Here is a 24,512-nt window from a genome sequence, read left to right as displayed (position 1 = left end):
TGGCACAAAAGCAAAGGGGGGTAAAAGGGCGAATCCATGGCTGACAAATTAGAAATAGTATCTGATCCAAGGAAGAACCATAAAGATTGGCCAAGAAAAGTAATTGGTCTGAGGATTGGGAGCAGTTTAGAATTCAGCAAAGAAGGACCAAGGGATTGATTAAGAAGGGGAAAGTACATTACGAAAGTAAGCTTGCAGGGAACATAAGGACTGACACTAAGAGTTTCTATAGATATGTGAAGAGAAAGAGATTGGTGAAGATAAATGTAGGCCCCCTACAGACAGAAACAGGGGAATGTATAATAAGGGACAAAGAAATGGCTGAGCAATTGAATACGTACTTTGATTCTGTCTTCACAAAAGAGGACACAAATCAGATACCGGAAATGTTAGAGAATGAAAGGTTTAGTGAGAGGGAAGAACTGAGGGAGATCAAGTTATCAGAAAAGAATTTGACATAAAAGGAGTACTGCAGAATGCCAATAACCTGGGTAGCAATAGTTCGGCACAACATCCAAAGATGTGCGGGTTAGGTGGATTGGCCATGCTAAATTGCCCGTAGTGTAAGGTTAATGGGGGGATTGTTGGGTTGCGGGTATACAGGTTTCGTGAGTTTGAGTAGGTTGCTCGGCACAACATCGAGGGCCGAAGGGCCTGTTCTGTGCTGTACTGTTCTATAGATTCTATAGAACATCGTGGGCCGAAGGGCCTGTTCTGCGCTGTATTTTTCTATGTTCCATGTAATATTAGGAGAGAAATGGTGCTGGGAAAATTGATGGCGGATAAATCTCCAGGGCCTGAAAATCTGCGTCCCAGAGTGCTCAAGGAGGTGGCTCTGGAAATAGTGAATGCATTGGTGGTCACCTTCCGGGATTCTATAGACTCTGAAACTGTCCCTGCAGATTGGAGGGTAGCTCATGTCACTCCGATATTCAAAAAGGGAGGTAGAGAGAAAGCAGCGGATTATAGACCAGTGAGCCTAACATTGGTCGTGGAGGAAATGCTTGAATCCATTATCAAGGACTTTATGGCGGAACATTTAGAAAGCAGTGGCAGGATCTGTCAGAGTCAGCATGGATTTATGAAGGGGAAAAAAATGCGTAACAAATCTGTTGGAATTCTTTGAAGATGTAACTAGTACAATTGACAAAGAGGAGCCTGTCGATGTGGTATATTTGGACTTTCAGCAGGCGTTTGCAAGCAAAGTTCCGCATAAGAGATTTTTGTGCAAGATTAAAGCGCATGGGTTTGGGGGAAGTGTATTGAGGTGGATAGAAAACTTGTTGGCAGAGAGGAAACAAAGAGGTGGAATTTAATGTGCCCTTTTCAAATTGGCAGACAATAACTAGTGGGGTGCCACAGGGATCGGTGCTGGGACCCTAGTTATTCACAATATATATTGATGATTTGGATTAGGGAACAAAATGTAACATCTCAAAGTTTGCAGATGATGCCAAGTTGGGTGGGAAGGTGAATTGTGACGAGGATGCAGAGATCCTACAGCATGATCTGGACAGGTTGGGCAAGTGGGCAAATCAATGGCAGATGCAGTATAATTTGGATAAGTATGAAGTTATTCACTTTAGAAGCAAAAACAGGAAGGCCGATTACTACCTGAACGTTTGTAAATTGGAAGAGACGAGTGTGCCACGGGACCTGGGTGACCTTGTGCACCAGTCGCTGAAAGTAAGCATGCAGGTGTAGCAGGCGGTCAAGAAGGCCATTGGTATGTTGCCCTTCATTGCAAGAGGTAGGTGTGTCCATAACCAGGGGGTCACAGTCTGAGATTTCAGGCTAAACCATTTCAGACAGAGATGAGGAGAAATTTCTTCACCCAAGGAGTGGTCAGTGGAATTCACCACAGGAAGTAGTTGATGCTAAAACATTGAATATATTCAAAATAAAAGCAAATTACTGCGGAATCTGGAATCTGAAACCAAAGAGAAAATGCTGGAAAATCTCAGCAGGTCTGGCAGCATCTGTAGGGAGAGAAAAGAGCTAACGTTTCGAATCCGATAACTCGATGTCAAAGCTAACTGACCGAGAGAGTGGGAAATATTTATACTGTGGAGGGAGAATGAAAGATGAGTCATAGCCACGGAAACCCAGGGAAACTTGGTGCTAATGGCCACACAAACCAAGGGGAAAGAGTGCTAATGGCAGTTCCCAGAGAGAACAAAAAATGTGCAAGGGCAAACAGCAGAGAAACCAACGTCAGAGGGTGAACTGTAAATGTGGGAGAAGGGGGAAGCAAAGAGGAGAAAGGGTAAAGAAAGGTAGATAACACGGGGGGTGTTTTAAATATATATTAAGAAAGACAAGAAAGAAAGAAATGATAAAAGACAGTTAAAATGAAATGGGATAAAAACAAATGGGTTGAGGTGGGGTAGAGCTGATCATCTGAAGTTGTTGAATTCGATGTTGAGACCGCTAGACTGTAGTGTGCCTAACCGGAAGATGAGATATTGTTCCTCCAGTTTGTATTGAGCTTCACTGGAACATTGCAGCAGGCCAAGGATAGACATGTGGGCATGAGAGCAGGGTCTTTTGTTAAAATGTCAAACAACGGGACAGTCAGGGTCCTGAATGCACACAGACCGAAGATGGTCAGCAAAGCGGTCACCCAGTCTCCGTTTGGTCTCTCCGATATAGAGGAGACCACATTGGGAGCAGCGAATGCAATTGACCAAATTGGATGAGATGCAAGTGAAACGCTGCTTAACCTGGAATGAATGTTTTGGACCTGGGATGTTAAGCATGGAAGAGGTAAACGGGCAGGTGTTGCACCTTCTGCGATTGCATGGGAAGGTGCCATGGGTGATGAAAATGAAAATGAAAATCGCTTTATTGTCACGAGTAGGCTTCAATGAAGTTACTGTGAAAAGCCCCTAATGGGAGAGGTACTGGGTATGGTGGAGGAGTGGACTAGATTATCTCAGAGGGAACGGTCTCGGTGGAATGCTGACAGAGGGAGTGAAGGGAAGATGTGTTTGGTGGTGGTATCACGCTGGAGTTGGCGAAGGTGGCGGCGGATTATGTTTTGCATTCGGAGGCTGGTGTGATGAAATGTGAGAACGAGGGGGACTCTTTCCTTGTTCTGGGAGGGAGGGGGCAAGTATAGTGGCGTGGGAAATGGACCGCACACTGTTGAAGGCCCTGTCAACAACTGTAGGTGGGAAATCATGGTTGAGGAAGAAGTAACACATTAGCACCAGGTTTCCCTGGGTTTCTGTGGCTATGACTCATCTTTCATTCTCCCTCCACAGTATAAATATTTCCCACTTTCTCTGTTAGCTTTGACATTGAGTCATCGGACTCGAAACGTTAGCTCTTTTCTCTCCCTACAGATGCTGCCAGATCTGCTGTGATTTTCCAGCATTTTCTCTTTTGAATATGTTCAAGAGGCGGCTAGATATAGCACTTGGCAAATGGGATCAAAGGTTATGGGGAGAAAGCAGGTTTAGGCTACTGGGTTGGATGATGAGCCATGATCATGATAAATGGTGGAAAAGGCTCGAAGGGCCAAAAGGCGGCCTCCTGCTCTTATCTTCTATATATGCAAATTATAACGGGAAATAAAAAAATGACAGAAGAATTGAACACATACTTTGGTTTGGCGTTCAGAAAATTGGGCACAAATAACCCCCCAGAAATGTTAGGGAACTAAGGATCTAGTGAGATGATGGAATTGAAGCAAATCAGTATTTGTAAGATGCTGGGTAAATTAATGAGGTCAAAGATTGACAGATCACCAGGTTCTGATAATCTACATCCCAGAGTAACTTGTAACTGCATTCACCTTTCTATAGTCCACACACAACCGTTGGGTACCATCTGGTTTAGGTACCATCACTATGGGTGAGCTCCATTGGCTGCAACCCACTTCAATTATGCCATTTTTAAGCATACTATCAATCTCTTTGTTAACCTGTGCCAATTTTGAAGGGTTAAGTCTGTATGGATGTTGTTTGATTGGAACAGCATTTCCCACATCTACATCATGTATAGCCATTTTAGTACTTCCCAATTTATCTCTACAAACTTGCCCTCGTGATATCAATAACTCTTTCAGGTCAGTCCGTTTTTCCTCTGGAAGGTAACTCAACAATTTATCCCAATTTTTTAAGAATATCCTAATTTTCCAATTTAATTTGAGGTATGTCAAATTCACAGTCATCTGGATTTGGTTCGTCACTTTGAGTTCGAATCATTAAAACCTCCTCCTTTTCCTCTCCTTCCCTTTCAAAGTTCCCTCCCCTTATAAGCATATTCACATGACACACTCGGTGAGTTTTCCTTCTATCCGGCGTTTTTACCACATAATTCACCTCACTTAATTTCCTTTCAATCTGATAAGGTCCACAAAACCTTGCTTTTAAAGGTTCACCTACCACTGGTAACACTTTGGATTTCTTGTCCGCTACCCGTTTCATCACATTTTGTGCAACTTTTAAATGTTGTCTAGTCAATTCACCTGCTCTATTTAGTCGTTCCCTAAAACTTGACACGTAATCCAATAATGTAAGTTCTGATTTCTCTCTCACTCCAATTTTTCCTTAATCAATTTAAGTGGTCCTCTTACCTCATGACCAAAAATTAGTTCAAAAGGACTAAATTTGGTTGACTCATTAGGTACATCACCAATTGCAAACAGTACGAATGAAATTCCTTTGTCCCAATCCCCAAGATAATCTTGACAATAAGCCCTCAATATTGTCTTTAATGTCTGATGCCACCTTTTAAAAATAAATTTAGTGCACCCAATTCATTTTTTTTCCAATTAAGAGGCAATTTAGCGTGTTCAATCCACGTATCCTGCGCATCTTTGGGTTGCGGCGGCGAAACCCACGCAAACACGGGGAGAATGTGCAAACTCCACTCGAACAGTGACCCAGACCCGGGATCGAACCTGGGACCTCGGCGCCGTGAGGCAGCAGGGCTAACCCACTGCGCCACCGTGCTGCCCTGATGCCACCTTTTTAACGCTGCCTGCGATTCTGGATGGTATGCAGTTGATTTAAATTGTTTTATTCCTAAACTATCCATAACTTCTTTGAATAACCTTGAGGTAAAATTCGATCCTTGATCCGATTGTATTTCTGTGGGTGGTCCATATCTAGTAAAGAATTTAAGTAATTCCTCCACAATATTTTTAGCTGTAATATGACGTACTGGAATGGCCTCTGGAAACCTAGTAGACACATCCATTATCGTCAAAAGATATTGATTCCCACTTTTTGTTTTAGGAAGCGGCCCTATGCAATCAATTAGGATTCTTGTGAAAGGTTCCTCAAATGCTGGAATGGGTATTAAGGGCGCTGGTTTTATCACTGCTTGAGGTTTCCCTATCACTTGATATGTGTGACACGATTGACAAAATTTAATTACATTCTTATGTAATCCAGGCCAATAAAAATGTTTTTAGATTTTAGCTTGAGGTTTCCTTATTCCCAAATGACCTCCCACTGGTACCTCATGTGCAACTCGCAACACCTCCTTTCTATACTCTACCGGCAATACTACTTGATGAACTTCTGCCCACTTTTCATCCACCTGCATAATGAGCATTTTCTCATTAAGTCATCACTTTTATGGTAATAACACTCTGGTATACACTCAGATTCCTCTTTCGTATATGCTTTCTGATACATCCGTTTTATTTCTATATCTTTCTGTTGTAACTCCGCCAGTTTTCCTGAACTAAAAATATCTGCCTCATCCTCCACCTATTCTTTTTCAACCATCTGATCAAAAATCGTTTCTGATAAGTGCACTTCAACTTCATCTTCACTCTTTGATTTCTCCTCTTGTCTTAACCTGTGACTTTGCGACCTTGTTACTACACAATCCGGAAAAATCCCAGGATATTTGTCCTTCAACGCTCAGTTGTCTGGCTTATCAACCACAGTAGGCATCACTCCCAACTGCGATCCGGCTGTACCATTACCTAAGATAAACTGTATTCCTGGACAAGATAGTTTCTCTCTTACTCCTACTACCATTTCACACACTTCACTGGACTTTCCAACCTTGCCTCATATAATTGAACACTACTCCTCTCACCCTGAATTCCACATATAACCACCTTTTCTGGCAATATTCTTCCCAGACTGCAGAACTCCTCATCTCTTACCATCAAAGATTGACTGGCTCCCGTATCTCTTGAAATTGTGACTTCTTTACCTGCTCCTCCTGATACACATGAGTAAACTTTATCCCACAAGTAAATTCTTTAAAGAGATCTGGCACCCTCTTATCAATCACTTCTTGATCAGGCTGTACAATCTTTTGCATCTCCTTCGTTTCACTTGGGCTTTCCTTTACCACTTTGACAAACCCCACTGTCTTATCCTGTTTTTCCACATCAACCTTCCCAGTGCTTTTCTTCAACCACCAACACTGACTTTACATGGCCTAGTTTATTACAGTGAAAAAATTTTAAACTTTTCGTTTCTTTTCCACCCTCCTGGATTTCTTTTTTATTCTGAGGTCTCCTTATTACCTCCCATGAGATCACCTTTGCCTCTACCACGTGAGTATTTCTCATGTCCCCAGTTTCTATCCCTCACAGGCTGAAACTGATGTCGGAAACCAAGCTTTGATTTATGAACTAATTCATAATCATCTGCCATTTCTGCTGCTAACCTCTCAGTTTTAACCCTCTGCTCTTCCACATGAATTCTCACTACATCAAGAATTGAATTTTTAATCTCCTCCAAAAGTATAATTTTTCTGAGAGCTTCATAGGTTTGATCTATTTACAAAGCCCTTATCCACCTATCAAAAGTACTATGTTTGATCCTTTCAAACTCCATGTGTGTTTGACCAAATTCTTCCCTTAAATTTCTAAACCTTTGTCAGTAGGCTTCAGGCACAATTCATATGCACCTGAGATAGAACATAGAACGATACAGCGCAGTACAGGCCCTTCGGCCCTCGATGTTGCACCGACATGGAAAAAACTAAAGGCCATCTAACCTACACTATGCCCTTATCATCCATATGCTTATCCAATAAACTTTTAAATGCCCTCAATGTTGGCGAGTTCACTACTGTTGCAGGGAGGGCATTCCACGGCCTCACCACTCTTTGCGTAAAAAAACCACCTCTGACCTCTGTCCTATATCTATTACCCCTCAATTTAAGGCTATGTCCCCTCGTGCTAGCCACCTCCATCCGCGGGAGAAGGCTCTCGCTGTCCACCCTATCTAACCCTCTGATCATTTTGTATGCCTCTATTAAGTCACCTCTCAACCTTCTTCTCTCTAACGAAAACAACCTCAAGTCCATCAGCCTTTCCTCATAAGATTTTCCCTCCATACCAGGCAACATCCTGGTAAATCTCCTCTGCACCCGTTCCAAAGCTTCCACGTCCTTCCTATAATGAGGCGACCAGACTGTACGCAATACTCCAAATGCGGCCGTACTAGAGTTTTGTACAACTGCAACATGACCTCATGGCTCCGGAACTCAATCCCTCTACCAATAAAGGCCAACACACCACAGGCCTTCTTCACAACCCTATTAACCTGGGTGGCAACTTTCAGGGATCTATGTACATGGACACCGAGATCCCTCTGCTCATCCACACTACCAAGAATTTTACCATTAGCCAAATATTCCGCATTCCTGTTATTCTTTCCAAAGTGAATCACCTCACACTTCTCCACATTAAACTCCATTTGCCACCTCTCAGCCCAGCTCTGCAGCTTATCTATGGCCCTCTGTAACCTGCAACATCCTTCCGCACTGTCTACAATTCCACCGACTTTAGTGTCATCTGCAAATTTACTCACCCATCCTTCTGCGCCCTCCTCCAGGTCATTTATAAAAATGACAAACAGCAACGGCCCCAGAACAGATCCTTGTGGTACGCCACTCGTAACTGAACTCCATTCTGAATATTTCCCATCAACCACCACTCTGTCTTCTTTCAACTAACCAATTTCTGATCCACATCTCTAAATCACCCTCAGTCCCCAGCCTCCGTATTTTCTGCAATAGCCGACCGTGGGGAACCTTATCAAACGCTTTACTGAAATCCATATACACCACATCAACTGCTCTACCCTCATCTACCTGTTCAGTCACCTTCTCAAAGAACTCGATAAGGTTTGTGAGGCATGACCTACCCTCCACAAAACCATGCTGACTACCCCTAATCATATTATTCCTATCTAGATAATTATAAATCGTATCTTTTATAATCCTCTCCAAGACTTTACCCACCACAGATGTTAGGCTCACCGGCCTATAGTTACCGGGGTTATCTCTACTCCCCTTCATGAACAAAGGGACCACATTTAGAACATAGAACATAGAACAGTACAGCACAGAACAGGCCCTTTGGCCCTCAATGTTGTGCCGAGCCATGATCACCCTACTCAAACCCACGTATCCACCCTATACCCGTAACCCAACAACCTCCCCTTAACCTTACTTTTATTAGGACACTACGGGCTATTTAGCATGGCCAGTCCACCTAACCCGCACATCTTTGGACTGTGGGAGGAAACCGGAGCACCCGGAGGAAACCCACGCACACAGGGGGAGGACGTGCAGACTCCACACAGACAGTGACCCAGCCGGGAATCGAACCTGGGACCCTGGAGCTGTGAAGCATTTATGCTAACCACCATGCTACCCTGCTGCCATTTGCTATCCTCCAGTCCTCCGGCACTATTCCTGTAGCCAATGATGACCTAAAAATCAAAACCAAAGGCTCGGCAATCTCTTCCCTGGCTTCCCAGAGAATCCTAGGATAAATCCCACCAGGCCCCGGGGACTTATCTATTTTCACCTTGTCCAGAATTGCCAACACTTCTTCCCTATGCACCTCAATGCCATCTATTCTAATAGCCTGGGTCTCAGCATTCTCCTCCACAATATTATCTTTTTCCTGAGTGAATACTGACGAAAAGTATTCATTTAGTATCTTGCTTATCTCCTCAGCCTCCACACACAACTTCCCACCACTGTCCTTGACTGGCCCTACTCTTACCCTAGTCATTCTTTTATTCCTGACATACCTATAGAAAGCTTTTGGGTTTTCCTTGATCCTACCTGCCAAAGACTTCTCATGTCCCCTCCTTGCTCGTCTTAGCTCTCTCTTTAGATCCTTCCTCGCTTCCCTGTAACTATCAAGCGCCCCAACTGAAACTTCACGCCTCATCTTCACATAGGCCTCCTTTTTCCTCTTAACAAGAGATTCCACTTCTTTGGTAAACCACGGTTCCCTCGCTCTACCCTTTCCTCCCTGTCTGACTGGTACGTACTGATCAAGAACACGCAATAGCTGTTCCTTGAACAAGCTCCACATATCCAGTGTGCCCAACCCTTGCAGCCTACTTCTCCAACCTACACATCCTAAGTCATGTCTAATGGCATCATAAATTGCCCTTCCCCCAGCTATAATTCTTGCCCTGTGGGGTATACTAATCCCTTTCCATCACTAATGTAAAGGTCACCGAATTGTGGTCACTGTCTCCAAAGTGTTCACCTACCTCCAGATCTAACACCTGGCCTGGTTCATTACCCAAAACCAAATCCAATGTGGCCTTACCTCTTGTTGGCCTGTCAACATATTGTGTCAGAAAACCCTCCTGCACACATTGTACAAAGAATGACCTATCCAATGTACTCAAACTATATCTTTTACAGTCAATATTAGGAAAGTTAAAGTCTCCCATAACAACTACCCTGTTACTTTTGCTCTTTTCCAGAATCATCTTCGCCATCCTTTCCTCTACATCTCTAGAACTATTAGGTGGCCTATAGAAAACTCCCAGCAGTGTGACCTCTCCTTTCCTGTTTCTAACCTCATCCCATACTACCTCGGAAGAAGAGTCCCCATCTTGCATCCTTTCTGCCACCGTAATACTGTCCTTGACTAGCAGCGCCACACCTCCCCCTCTTTTGCCCCCTTCTCTGACCTTACTAAAACAACTAAACCAATGAACCTGCAACAACCATTCCTGTCCCTGCTCTATCCATGTCTCTGAAATGACCACAACATCGAAGTCCCAGGTACCAACCCATACTGCCAGTTCCCCTACCTTATTTCGTATACTCCTGGCATTGAAATAGACACACTTCAAACCACCGACCTGAACACTGGCGCCCTCCTGCGAAGTCAAATCTGTGCTCCTGACCTCTCTACTCTCAATCTCCCGTACTCCAAAACTACAATCCAGGTTCCCATGCCCCTGCTGAATTAGTTTAAACCCCCCCAAAGAGTACTAACAAATCTCCCCCCCAGGATATTGGTGCCCCTCAGGTTCAGATGTAGACCATCCTGTCTATAGAGGTCCCACCTTCCCCAGAAAGAGCCCCAGTTATCCAGAAATCTGAATCCCTCCCGCCTGCACCATCCCTGTAGCCACGTGTTTAATTTCTCTCTCTCCCTATTCCTCATCTCACTATCACGTGGTACGGGCAACAACCCAGAGATAACAACTCTGTTTGTTCTCGCTCTGAGCTTCCATCCTAGCTCCCTAAAGGCCTGCCTGACATCCTTGTCCCCTTTCCTACCTATGTCGTTAGTGCCAATGTGGACTACGACTTGGGGCTGCTCCCCTTCCCCCTTAAGGACCCGAAAAACACGATCCGAGATATCACTTACCCTTGCACCTGGGAGGCAACATACCAAACGTGAGTCTCTCTCGCTCCCACAAAATCTCCTAACTGTGCCCCTGACTATTGAGTCCCCAATTACTAATGCTCTGTTCCTCTCCCCCCTTCCCTTCTGAGCAACAGGGACAGACTCCGTGCTAGAGTTCCGTACCTCATGGCTTACCCCTGGTAAGTCGTTCCCCCCACAAGTATCCAAAAAGGTATACTTGTTACTCAGGGGAACGATGGCAGGGGGTCCCTGCACTGACTGCTTCTTCCCAGTCCCTCTTACAGTTACCCATCTATCTCCAGTCTTTGGTGTAACTACCTCCCTGAAGCTCCTATCTATGACCACCTCTGCCTCCCGAATGATCCGAAGTTCATCCAACTCCAGCTCCAGTACCATAACTCGGTCTTGTAGGAGCTGGGGCTGGCTGCACTTCCTGCAGGTAAAATCAGCAGGGACACTAGCGGCATCCCTCACCTCAAACATCCTGCAGGAGGAACATTGCACTGCCTTCCCTGCCATCCCACTTAATTTCAACCAAGTTCTGGTAAATAAATATAAAATAAATAAAAAATATTAATATAATATAGCACTTACCTGCTCACACCAATGGGTCTTATTATTAGGTTAGAGGAGGAGGGCGGGTGGGAGACACTATACGTGTAGTGTCTCGGGTATCCTCTCCACCAGAATTTATTGGCTAGGAGAAAATCCTTCCCAGAAGACCGCGGGTCGTACTTCCGGTTCCCACCTTATATTATCTTTGCTCCCACTGGCACCCCGCCGCTCTCCCGCTCTCAATGTGTCCCCTCGCGCTCTTTCACTAACTCACCGCCGCTCTCCTCGCGCTCTTTTATCCTGTGTCCCTCTGAGCTCCCGCTGCTTTATGGGCTCTCTCTCTGTCTCTGAACTCCCGCCGCTTTTGGGCTCTCTCTCTCTCTCTGAACTCCCGCTGCTTATGGGCTCGCTCTCTGAACTCCCGCTGCTTTATGGGCTCTCTCTCTCTGAACTCCCGCTGCTTTATGGGCTCTCTCTGTCTCTGAACTCCCGCTGCTTTATGGGCTCTGTCTCTGAACTCTGAGATGAATGTTTTCATCTCCTCATACGTCCCAGATACCTCCTCCGGTAGTGATGCAAACACTTCACTTTCCCTACCTACCACATTTGTTTGAATCAGTCCTGTGGCTATTTGATTTGTTTAGCTACCTTCTCAAATGAAACTAAAAAGGCTTCTACCTCCTTCTCGTCAAACCGTGGCAATGCTTGGACATGTTTAAATAGATCCCCACCAAGCCTTCGACTTTGATGCTCTTTCTCACTATCCTCATCACTATCACCCAACTCTACGTTTCCCTTTACGTCTGCCAATTTTAACTGACTCATGTTTCATGGCCATTTTCTGAAGTTCAAACTATCTCTCTTTCCCTGATCTGTATCTCCCTTTCTCTTTCTTTTTGTTCTGGCTCCGGCTATTTTTTCTGTTTTCCTTTCTTCTCTCTCTTTTTCCTTTCTGTCTCTTTTTCTCTCTCTCTTTCGTTTGCTCTCTCTCACTTTCGTACTTAAGCTGCTTTAATACTTTCTCATGCTCCATTTGTTTAATTTGCAACTGAATTTTTGCCATTTACAATGAGTCAAACTATCTCGGGCAACTTTAGCCACCGCCATAATTACCTCATCTTTTCGCATTTTGTCAGGTAATGTTAACTGCAATGTTTTTGCCAAATCTAACAGTCTGCTTTTAGTCTCTGCCCGTAAGGTACTGCGTGTGACCGTCTCCACCCCAAAAACTTCAGAGCCTCTGAAAGAGCCATTGTCCACAACACACTCCCGACGTAAACTGAAATACCACACCTGAAAAGCACCCAAAAAATGCTCACCCCTCACTGTCTTTAAGTTCACAAAGCCAATCCAATAGATAGAATTTTATCCCGGACGAGCACCCAATTTGTTATGGGCCAGGGTTCAGAGAACCCAAAAGTATATCATGGCGTTCACCTGACCCACAACTTTTAATAGATTGTGGTATGGGGAGCACACTGCCTACTCTACAGGTGTGGTACAGTAGAAATGGAAAAGTATTTTTTAAAGCAAAACAATGTTTATTCTATGAACTCAAGTTAATCTTTTTAAAATATACAGTGAACATCTTAGCAACCATCAATTCAAATACAACCCCCAAAGAATACAACACTAAGTAATCCTGAATAACTTCCCAAACAACATCCAGAAGACAAAAGAAACACCTTTTAACAGAAGCACATCAGGTTTACATTCACTACTGAAAACATTTATAATTCTGAATTCACCAAATGATCAAGAGTCTTTTCATGGCAGAGAGATCAACAGCACACCAGCTTTGTCTGGCTTCAGCTCCAATACTGAAAACGAAACTAAAACACACCCTGCAGCAACGACAGTAAAAAGCTGACAGAAGCCCAGCTCCACCCACTCTCTGACATCACTGCAGTAATAAACACACATTTCTTAAAGGTACTCCCACGACAGATAATTATATACACACACCCATTTATAAATGCACATTTCTTAAAGGTACTCTCACATGACAATAGAGAAAAGGGAGAATTACAGATCAGTTAGCCTGGCATCAGTAGTAGGGAAGTGCTAGAAGCTATTACAAAAGATATGATAACAACATTTGGAAAGCAATAACAGGATTGGACAAAACCAACATGGGTTTATGAAAGGCAAATCATGCTTCTGAAATCTACTGGTTTTGTGAAGATGTGGCGAGTAGAGTAGAAAACTGAGAACCAGTGGATGTGGTGTATTTGAACTTTCAGAAGGGTTTTAATAAATTCCTGCATGAGAGATTAGTGGGCAAAATGAAAGCACATGGGATTGAGGGTAATGTAAGGACATGGATCAAAAACTGGCTAACAGACAAGAAGCTGAGTGGGGAAAAAATGGGTCTTTTTCCTTGTGGCAGGTAGTGAATAGTAGGGTACCACAGGGATCAGTGCTTGGGCACTAGCTGTTCACGATATATATAAATGGCTTGGAAGAGGGAACTGCATGTAACATTTCCAAATTTGGATGCCACAAAACTGGGTGGAATTGCAAGTTGTGAGGAGGATGCAAGGAGGCTTTCAGGTGATTTGGACAAATTGCGTGAGTGGGCATACACACAGCAGATGCAGTACAACGCGGCTAAATATGAAGTTATATACTTCATAGTGAAAAGCAGAAAGGAAAAGTATTATTTAAATGGTGATATATTCAGAAGTGTGGATTTCCAAAGAAATCTAATGTCCTTGTCAATGAAAGTGGCAGCTACAGCCAGGAAGCTGGAAGCCACAGATGTGCAGGAGACTCTAGGAATTTGATGGAATTAGGGAGGCAAATGCCATATCGGCCTTCATTGTAAGAGGATTTGAGTTCCAAAGTAGAGATGCCTCACTGCAGTTATACAAGGCCTTGGTGAGACAACACCTGGAGTGTTGCATGCAGTTTTGGTCTCCCTGCTGAAGAAATTATATAGTTGTCATAAGAGGGGGTACAGTGGAGGTACTGAAATTGGGGTGAGGGGACTGTCCTATGAGGACAGATTGGTTCAATTGACCCTATATTCATCAAGAAGGATGAGAGGACATAAGACTATCAGACATAGAAGCAGAATTAAGCCATTTGGCCCAACGAGTCTGCTCCACCATTCTATCATGGCTGATATTTTTCTCATCCCCATTCTCCTGCCTTCTTGCTATAACCCCTGATGCCCTTGTTAATCAAGAACCTATCTGCCTCTGTCTTGAAGACACTCTGAGATGAGGAGGAATGTCTTCAGCCAGACGGTGGTGAATCTGTGGAACTCTTTGCCGCAGAAGGCTGTGGAGGTCAAATCACGGTTTTGAAGAATCGTCCCTTCAGTCTGAGGCTGGGTTCTAGTTTTTCCTACTCATGGAAACATCCTCTCCACGTCCACTCAATCCGGGCCTCTCAGTGTTTTGTAAGTTTCAATAAGATCCCCCTTCATCCTTCGGAACTCCCAACGATTACAGACCCAGAATCCTCAACCGCGCCTCATATGACAAGGTCTTCTTTCCAGGGATCATTCCCTGGTTCGGGGCTGGTTTTGCACAGTGGGCTAAACAGCTGGCTTGTAAAGCAGAACAAAGCCAGCAGCACGGGTTCAATTCCCGTATCAGCCTTCCCGAACAGGCATTGGAATGTGATGACTAGGGGCTTTTCACAGTAACTTCATTTGAAGCCTACTTGTGACAATATGCGATTTTCATTTTTCATTCTTGTGAACCTCCTCTAGACTCTTTCCAAGGCAGCACATCCTTCCTTAGATACGAGTCCCAAAACTGCTCTCAATACTCCAAATGGGATCTGACCAGAGCCGTATACAGCCTCGGAAGTACTTTCCTGCTCTTGTATTCTAGACCTCTCAACGTGAATGCAAACATTGCATCTGCCTTCCCAACAGCTGACTGAACTTGCACATTAACCTTAAGAAAATCTTGAACTAGGACTCTCATGTTTCTTTGTGTTCCTGATTTCCTAAGCGTTTCCCCATTTAGAAAATAGTCTCTGCCTCCATTCTTCCTGTCAAAGTGCATAACCTCACACTTGCACAATGTATTCCATCTGCCACTTCTTTGCCCACTCTACTAGCCTGTCCAAGTCCTTCTGCAGTCTCCCTCTGCATATCTTTGTATCATCTGCAACTTAGCAACAGTGCCCTTAAGTTTCTTCTTCCAGATCGTTAATGTATATTGTGAAAAGCTGAGGTCCAACACTGACCCCTGAGGCACACCACCAGTCCCCGGCTGCCATTCTGATGAAAGACCCCTTTATTCCCACTCGCTGCATTCTGCCAGTCAGCCAATCCTTTATCCTTACCCTTAACACCATGGGCATAACACCTTCATTTATTTGACAGCCTCCGATAAGGCACCTTGTCAAAGACCTGCTTGAAATCTAAATAGATCATATCCACTGGTTCTCTTCTGACTAACTTCCTTGTTACCTCCTCAAAGAACTCTCACAGATTTGTCAGATATGACCTCCCCTTGACGAAGCCGTGCTGCCTCGGTCTTCTACTTCCAAGTACTTAGCGATCTCATTTTTAATAATGGACTCTAAAATTTTACCAATGAGCGAAGTCAGGCTAACTGGCCTATAATTTCCCGTCTTCTGCCTCCCTCCCTTCTTAAATAGGGAATTACATTAGCCATTTTCCAGTCCTCTGAAACTGTCCCTGCCACCAGTGATTCCTGAAAGACCACCACCAATGTCTCCACAGTTTCCTCCGCTATCTCCTTTAGCACCCTGAGGTGTACTCCAACCGGTCTAGGTGACTTATCCACCTTCAGACCTTTCAGTTTCCCCAGAACATTCTCCTTAGTGATGGCCACTGCACTCATCTGTGCCGCCTGATTCTTCTGAAGCCCTGGTATGTCACTGCTGTCTTCCACCGTGAAGACTGATGGAAAGCAACTATTCAGTTCCTTTAAGAACAAAGAAAAGTACAGCACAGGAACAGGCCCTTCGGCCCTCCACGTCTGCGCCGACCATGCTGCCCATCTAAACTAAAATCTTCTACACTTCCGGGGTCCTTATCCCTCTATTCCCATCCTATTCATGTATTTGTCAAGATGCCCCTTAAATGTCACTATCGTTCCTGCTTCCACCACCTCCTCCGGCAGCAAGTTCCAGGCACCCACTACCCTCTGTGTAAAAAAAACTTGCCTCAGACATCTCCTCTAAACCTTGCCCCTCGCACCTTAAACCTATGCCCCCTAGTAATTGACCCCTCTACCCTGGGAAAAAGGCTCTGACTATCCGCTCTGTCTATGCCCCTCATAATTTTGTAGACCCCTATCAGGTCGTCCCTCAACCTCCGTCGTTCGAGTGAGAACAAACCGAGTTTATTCAACCACTCTTCACAGCTAATGCCCTCCATACCAGACAACATCCTGGTAAATTTCTTCTGCACCCTCTCTAAAGCCTGCATATCCTTCTGGTAGTGTGGCTACCAGAATTGAACACTATACTCTCAAGTATGGCCTAACTAACATTCTATACAGCTGCAACATGACTTGCCAATTCTTATACTCAGTGCCCCGGTCAATGAAGGCAAGCATGCCGTATGCCTTCTTGACTACCTTCTCCACCTGTGTTGCCCCTTTCAGTGACCTGTGGACCTGTACACCTAGATCTCTCTGACTTTCAATACTCTTGAGGGTTCTACCATGCACTGTATATTCCCTACCTGCATTAGACCTTCCAAAATGCATTACCTCACATTTGTCCGGATTAAACTCCATCTGCCATCTCCGCCCAAGTCTCCAAACGATCTGAATCCTGCTGTATCCTCTGACAGTCCTCATCGCTACCGCAATTCCACCAACCTTTGTGTCATCTGCAAACTTACTCATCAGACCAGTTACATTTTCCTCCAAATCATTTATATATACTACGAACAGCAAAGATCCCAGCACTGATCCCTGCGAACACCACTAGTCACAGCCCTCCAATTAGAAAAGCACCCTTCCATTGCTACTCTCTGCCTTCGATGACCTAGCCAGTTCCGTATCCATCTTGCCAGCTCACCCCTGATCCCGTGTGACTTCACCTTTTGTACCAGTCTGCCATGAGGGACCTTGTCAAAGGCCTTGCTGAAGTCTATATAGCCAACATCCACTGCCCTACCTGCATCAATCATCTTTGTGACCTCTTCGAAAAACTCTATCAAGTTAGTGAGACACGACCTCTCGTTCACAAAACCATGCTGCCTCTCGCTAATACAATTTGTTTCTGATCTGATTGAAACATATAAAATTCTAACAGGGCTGGACAGACTTGATGCAGGGAATAATGTTTTCCAAGGTTGGGAAATCTAGCACCAGGAGAGACAGTCTTAAGATACGGAGCAGACCATTTAGGACTGAGATGAGGAAACATTTCTTCACTTAAAGGGTAAGAAACATGTGGAATTCCCTACCACTGAAGGCTGTGGAGTCCAAGTCACTGAATGTGTTTCAAGAATGAGATAGATAGGTTTTTAGATTTTAATAGCATCAAGGGGTATGGGGAGAAAGCGGGAATATGGCATTGAGATAGAGGATCAGCCATGATCATATTGAATGGCAGAGCAGTTTCGAAAGGGTTGTATGTCTTACTCCTGCTCCTTGTTTCTATATCTAGTCAAGTTGCTGAATGTGAGAATGGACTTCTGACAGAATTAGAATTGATTGAACAACTCAGACATAATTTCTACATGTTTCTTTGGATTCCAACACAAATTGGAAGGTTGATATTATAAATAATATCAAAAGCAAAATCACATCTGTGTTCTAATGTGGATTTTACTTCTGAAATGTAAAGGACTGGCGATGCTATATTGCTCCTTAGTGTCCAAAGGTTAGGTGAGGTTACGGAGTTGCAGGGATAGGGTGGGGGAATAGATGGGATGCTCTTTCGGAGGGTCAGTGTGGACCCGATGGGCCGAATGGTTTCCTTCTGCACTGTAGGAGATAGGTAACTGCAGACTTACCTCAAGGTAAGTCACTCTATTAGTATTCTTTCCCATCATTAGCTAAATATAATTATATTATTAATAAATGTTAGCAGAAATAAAACAAAAGATTCTGTTCTATTTAAATATTCTTGAAATTATGGCGAATCAAAAAACTCAGGTTCATTAAACTAGCAATTTCTTGTGAAACTCTAGTTTGTCTATTTTGGAACATTTGACTTCTTGATGTGAAGCTTTGTTGTTGAATGTTCAAACAACTACTTTGTTTTTATTTTGAAGGTTATAATGGTGAGTGATTCAGTATGAACATCAAAATATGATTTCTCCCATATAAATGAAACTAATATTGCAAGTGTTAAAAGCTTCATTAATATTTTGTGATAGATCACCTACAATTTAAAGCTCTCATGATTTTAAGTTTTGGTTGGAAAATAATTGTATGAGGGATGTTGTTTCCCAAAGAAATATTTACGACGTGCTGTAAACGTTTAGTTTAAGCTTGTTGGTAAGTAGTATTTTGTTATTTTGTCTGCAGAACATCCAGTTTATTTGTTCTACGATGTTATTTGTATGCTTCAGTTTTATTTTTCATGTGTTTGCTTTTTCTTGACAGTTTCCAAAGACCATTATTAATCCTTGTAGACAGAAATATAGATTTGGCAACCCCATTACATCATACATGGACATACCAAGCTCTGGTTCATGATGTTCTGGTAAGAAAGTAATGACCACTTTTACTTTGATGCTGACAGAATTATTTTACAACTATCAAATACAAAGTTTCTAAACTACATTATAATAAAAGTGCAAAGTATTACCAGAAATGAAAGACTATGGCCCAGATTTTGCTAAAAATATAAGAGCATCTGACTAGCCAATGCTGTTGTTAATGCTCAAAATGAATAGCAGCTTGGAGCAAGGAAAAAATAACCCGTGAATTGCAAAGCACCATGAAATGAAATGAAAATGAAATGAAAATCGCTTATTGTCACAAGTAGGCTTCAAATGAAGTTACTGTGAAAAGCCCCTCGTCGCCACATTCCGGCGCCTGTACGGGGAGGCTGTTACGGGAATCGAACCATGCTGCTGGCCTGCTTGGTCTGCTTTCAAAGCCAGCGATTTAGCCCTGTGCTAAACAGCCCCTGTACCATAAGTTGCTGGTCGCTTGCAGAAACAAATCTTACCATTAATATTTCCATGACTTTTATGAAGTTGCTGCATTTGCAGATGTGTCAGCCATTCAACTCTCAACACACATTTGTCTAGTGATTAACAGCACTGCATTTTAACAGTGAAATAACATCTCTTGCCAGAAAGTGGACAATGATAAGTGGAGATCAGGCAGCATCTGTGGAGAGAGAAATGGACTGAATGGTCCGTGAGTTCCGTGGAGTGGCAGTCAGCAACATAGAACATAGAACATCACAGTACAGGCCCTTCGGCCCATGATGTTGTGCCGACCGTTTATCCTCATCTAAGATCAACCTAACCTACACCCCTTCAATTTACTGCTGTCCATGTGCATGTCCAAGAGTTACTTAAATGTCCCTAATGACTCTGACTCCACTACCTCCGCTGGCCCTGCATTCCACTCACCCACCACTCTGTGTAAGTTCGGTTCCTTCCCCCCAACTTTCCACACCGGCTAGACCCCTCGGACCCTGTTCTGCCAGGCTCCGATGGCCGCAGCCCCTCCCCCCACCTCACCCCGTTCACTAGCCGGCTTAAACCAGCCAGCGTGGAGGCCCCCGCCTGGGTCTCTTTCCCCCTTGCCTGGCCCCAGGAAAAAACCCATCTAGCACACAAACCCCGCATACACATCCACACCCCAAAGAATCTTCATTACGACTGAAAGTCCCATTTCTTCCCTTGTCCAAATATATACAACATTGGCTCCGATAGCCCATACACCAGCACGCGGTGAAACAAAAAAAAGAAAAAATACAGCCATGAGGTGACATCGGTACAAGCCCATTCCTCAATTCTGCCACAGTCCTTCTGCCTTCGCAAACTCCTCCGCTGCTTCCGCCGTCCCAAAATAAAAGTCCTTGAATTTGTAGGTCACCCTCAGCGTCGCTGGATATACAATGCCGCACTGCACCTTGCTAATGAACAGTGCCCTCTTCACCTGGTTGAAGGCAGCCTGCCTCCTCGCCAGCTCCACCGTAAAGTCCTGGTATACGCATACTGCACCACCCGCTTCTGCTTAGCCCAGCACAGGACCTTCTCCTTTACACTGGACATACGGAAGTACAGAGTCACTACTCTTGGCGGCTCACTCGCCTTTGGTACAGGCCTCCACGACCAATGAGCCCGATCCAGCTCATATCGGGAGGGATCCTCCTCCCTCCCCCAATAGTTTCGCCAACATCGTGGCAAAATACTCAGTCGGCCTCAGTCCTTCCACTCCTTCGGGCAGCCCCACAATCCTCAAATTCTGTCGGCTGGATCTGTTTTTCAGGTCTACCATTTTGCCTCGCAGATCCTTGTTGATCTCTATCACCTTCCGCATCTCCTTCCCCATCGAGGTAAGTTGATCATTGTGCTGCAGTAATGTCCCTCCACTTCTGTGGAGGTGGTGGTGTAGTGGTATTGTCACAGGACTAGTAAACCAGAGACTCAGAATAATGCTCCAGGGATCTAGGTTCAAATCCCGCACTGTAGATGGTGAAATTTGAATTCAATAAAAATCTGGAATTAAAAATGTTCACTGATTTTTTTTGGGGCAACACGGTAGCATGGTGGTTAGCATAAATGCTTCACAGCTCCAGGGTCCCAGGTTCGATTCCCGGCTGGGTCATGTCTGTGCGGAGTCTGCACGTCCTCCCCGTGTGTGCGTGGGTTTCCTCCGGGTGCTCCGGTTTCCTCCCACAGTCCAAAGATGTGCGGGTTAGGTGGATTGGCTATGCTAAATTGCCCGTAGTGTCCTAAAAAGTGAAAGGTTTGGGGGGGGGGGGGGGGGGGGGGGGGGGTTGTTGGGTTACGGGTATAGGGTGGATACGTGGGTTTGAGTAGGGTGATCATTGTTCGGCACAACATTGAGGGCCGAAGGGCCTGTTCTGTGCTGTACTGTTCTACTTCTACTTCTACTTCCTTCAGCTCCTCGCCCTGCTCCTGCACCTCTGCCACTGCGCTCGGCACCGCCGTCCTAGACATAGAATTTACAGTGCAGAAGGAGGCCATTCGGCCCATCGAGTCTGCACCGGCTCTTGGAAAGAGCACCCCACCCAAGTCAACACGTCTACCCAAGATCAACACCTCCACCCTATCCCCATAACCCAGTAACCCCACCCAACACTAAGGGCAATTTTGGACACTAAGGGCAATTTATCATGGCCAATCCACCTAACCTGCACATCTTTGGACTGTGGGAGGAAACCGGAGCACCCGGAGGAAACCTACGCACACACGGGGAGGATGTGCAGACTCCGCACAGACAGTGACCCAAGCCGGAATCGAACCTGAGACCCTGGAGCTGTGAAGCATTTGTGCTATCCACAATGCTACCGTGCTGCCCTGTCCTCACAGGGGTAATCGCCTCTTCCACCAGCGCTTTCAAAACCGCCCCCATCTCCTTCCTCATTGCCTCCATGTGTTTTGTAAATTGCCTTTTGACTTCCACGGCCATCACCGTAGTTATTTCTTCAGGCGTAAGCAATGCGACCTCCACTGTGCTCCAGCCTCCATTTTTGTTACTGACCCCGCGGTGACCTTCCCACTCCCCGATGGACTTTCGGCCGCTTTTTTCACGGCAGTTTTTTTGCTGATCTTCGACATTTCCTCCCTCTGTGCTGTCTCCCGACTTTTGCTGTCTCCGCTACCCTTAGGACCGGGTGTTACCCCCCGACAATGCCGTTCCCGAGTGGGAGCCCTCCAACACGCGGCTGCCTCCTGCCCGCCATCACCGGAAGTCTCTTGCATATGTACTAATTGAACAGACCTTCAGACTGAACTTAAGTTTTAATATCAGTTAGCCACTTTAATTTGATGTGTCTGCTTACGATTGGCTTTCTTACAGATTATTAAGACGTTTTCAACTCAGCCCTGCAGTAAGCTTTGTCGAAATGATTGTCTCCTGCAATTACAGATAGGTTGAATTCAAGATACATGAACAATTCAAATCAAATATGCATAGTAAATAGACACTGTGCAGTTTAAGTTAGAATGGTGATTTCACAGCATAAGCAGAAGCATGAGCTTGGAAGCATTGCAAAAAGCACTGACTTATTATCATGAAACCTCAACTTTTTATGGAATTTAATATCTGTTATTATCTATGAAGTCTGGCCACTTCAAAGCTTTGATTGGTCTGAGATCTTCTATAATTCTTCTAATTTGATTACACAATTGTCTGTCATTTTAGTTTAAACATTATTTTGGTAATCTCAAGAAGTTGCTTCAGCACATTCTTTTGACGGGCAATTTTCTATAGTTATCATGTAATGGTATGCGGTTATCTTGGACAAGCTCCTGGATATCATCCAGTTCAGTCCGTAATCTACATGTCGATTGGTTTAACCAGGTCGGTCAAGGCAACCTTGAGGAGGAGTTTATAGAATGTATCCGCAATAGTTTCCTAGAACAGTATGTAATGGAACCTACGAGGGAACAAGCGGTCCTAGATCTTGTCCTGTGTAATGAGACAGGATTGATTCATGATCTCATAGTTAGGGATCCTCTCGGAAGGAGCGATCACAATATGGTGGAATTTAAAATACAGATGGAGGGTGAGAAAGTAAAATCAAATACTAGTGTTTTGTGTTTAAACAAAGGAGATTACAAGGGGATGAGAGAAGAACTAGCTAAGGTAGACTGGGAGCTAAGACTTTATGGTGGAACAGTTGAGGAACAGTGGAGAACCTTCCAAGCGATTTTTCACAGTGCTCAGCAAAGGTTTATACCAACAAAAAGGAAGGACGGAAGAAAGAGGGAAAATCGACCGTGGATATCTAAGGAAATAAGGGAGAGTATCAAATTGAAGGAAAAAGCATATAAAGTGGCAAAGATTGCTGGGAGATTAGAGGACTGGGAAATCTTTAGGGGGCAACAGAAAGCTACTAAAAAAGCTATAAAGAAGAGTAAGATAGAGTATGAGAGTAAACTTGCTCAGAATATAAAAACAGACAGTAAAAGTTTTAACAAATATATAAGACAAAAAAGAGTGGCTAAGGTAAATATTGGTCCTTTAGAGGATGAGAAGGGAGTTTTAATAATGGGAAATGAGGAAATGGCTGAGGAACTGAACAGGTTTTTTGGGTCGGTCTTCACAGTGGAAGACACAAATAACATGCCAGCGACTGATAGAAATGAGGCTATGACAGGTGAGGACCTTGAGAGGATTGTTATCACTAAGGAGGGAGTGATGGGCAAGCTAATGGGGCTAAAGGTAGACAAGTCTCCTGGCCCTGATGGAATGCATCCCAGAGTGCTAAAAGAGATGGCTAGGGAAATTGCAGATGCACTAGTGATAATTTACCGAAATTCACTAGACTCTGGGGTGGTCCTGGTGGATTGGAAATTAGCAAACGTGACGCCACTGTTTAAAAAAGGAGGTAGGCAGAAAGCAGGAAATTATAGGCCAGTGAGCTTAACTTCGGTAGTAGGGAAGATGCTGGAATCTATCATCAAGGAAGAAATTGCGAGGCATCTGGATAGAAATTGTCCCATTGGGCAGACGCAGCATAAAGGGCAGGTCATGCCTAACTAAATTAGTGGAATTTTTTGAGGACATTACCAGTGGAGTAGATAACGGGGAGCCGATGGATGTGGTATATCTGGATTTCCAGAAAGCCTTTGACAAGGTGCCACACAAAAGGTTGCTGCGTAAGATAAAGATGCATGGCATTAAGGGTAAAGTAGTAGCATGGATAGAGGATTGGTTAATTAATAGAAAGCAAAGAGTTGGGATAAATGGGTGTTTCTCTGGTTGGCAATCAGTAGCTAGTGGTGTCCCTCAGGGATCCGTGTTGGGCCCACAATTGTTCACAATTTACATAGATGATTTGGAGTTGGGGACCAAGGGCAATGTGTCCAAGTTTGCAGATGACACTAAGATGAGTGGTAAAGCGAAAAGTGCAGAGGATACTGGAAGTCTGCAGAGGGATTTGGATAGGTTAAGTGAATGGGCTAGGGTCTGGCAGATGGAATACAATGTTGACAAATGTGAGGTTATCCATTTTGGTAGGAATAACAGCAAACGGGATTATTATTTAAACGATAAAATATTAAAGCATGCCGCTGTTCAGAGAGACTTGGGTGTGCTAGTGCATGAGTCACAGAAGGTTGGTTTACAAGTGCAACAGGTGATTAAGAAGGCAAATGGAATTTTGTCCTTCATTGCTAGAGGGATGGAGTTTAAGACTAGGGAGGTTATGTTGCAATTGTATAAGGTGT

General features: G+C 44.3%; 1 protein-coding gene across 3 annotated transcripts in view; it reads left to right on the top strand.

Moving 5' to 3' along the window:
- The window catches only part of scfd1 (sec1 family domain containing 1), a 355,173-nt gene that overhangs the window by 99,829 nt on the left and 230,832 nt on the right, over positions 1–24,512 (top strand). For all 3 annotated transcript variants that reach the window (XM_038781482.1, XM_038781472.1, XM_038781490.1), the window contains one exon: positions 18,733–18,832. In XM_038781482.1, the coding sequence (XP_038637410.1) occupies positions 18,733–18,832 (100 nt within the window). The remainder of the gene's footprint in view (positions 1–18,732; positions 18,833–24,512) is intronic.

The sequence above is a fragment of the Scyliorhinus canicula genome, chromosome 2 (assembly GCF_902713615.1).
Source record: "Scyliorhinus canicula chromosome 2, sScyCan1.1, whole genome shotgun sequence".
NCBI lineage: Eukaryota > Metazoa > Chordata > Chondrichthyes > Carcharhiniformes > Scyliorhinidae > Scyliorhinus > Scyliorhinus canicula.
Note: the sequence above shows the minus strand (reverse complement) of the source record. Positions and strands in the feature narration are given on the sequence as shown.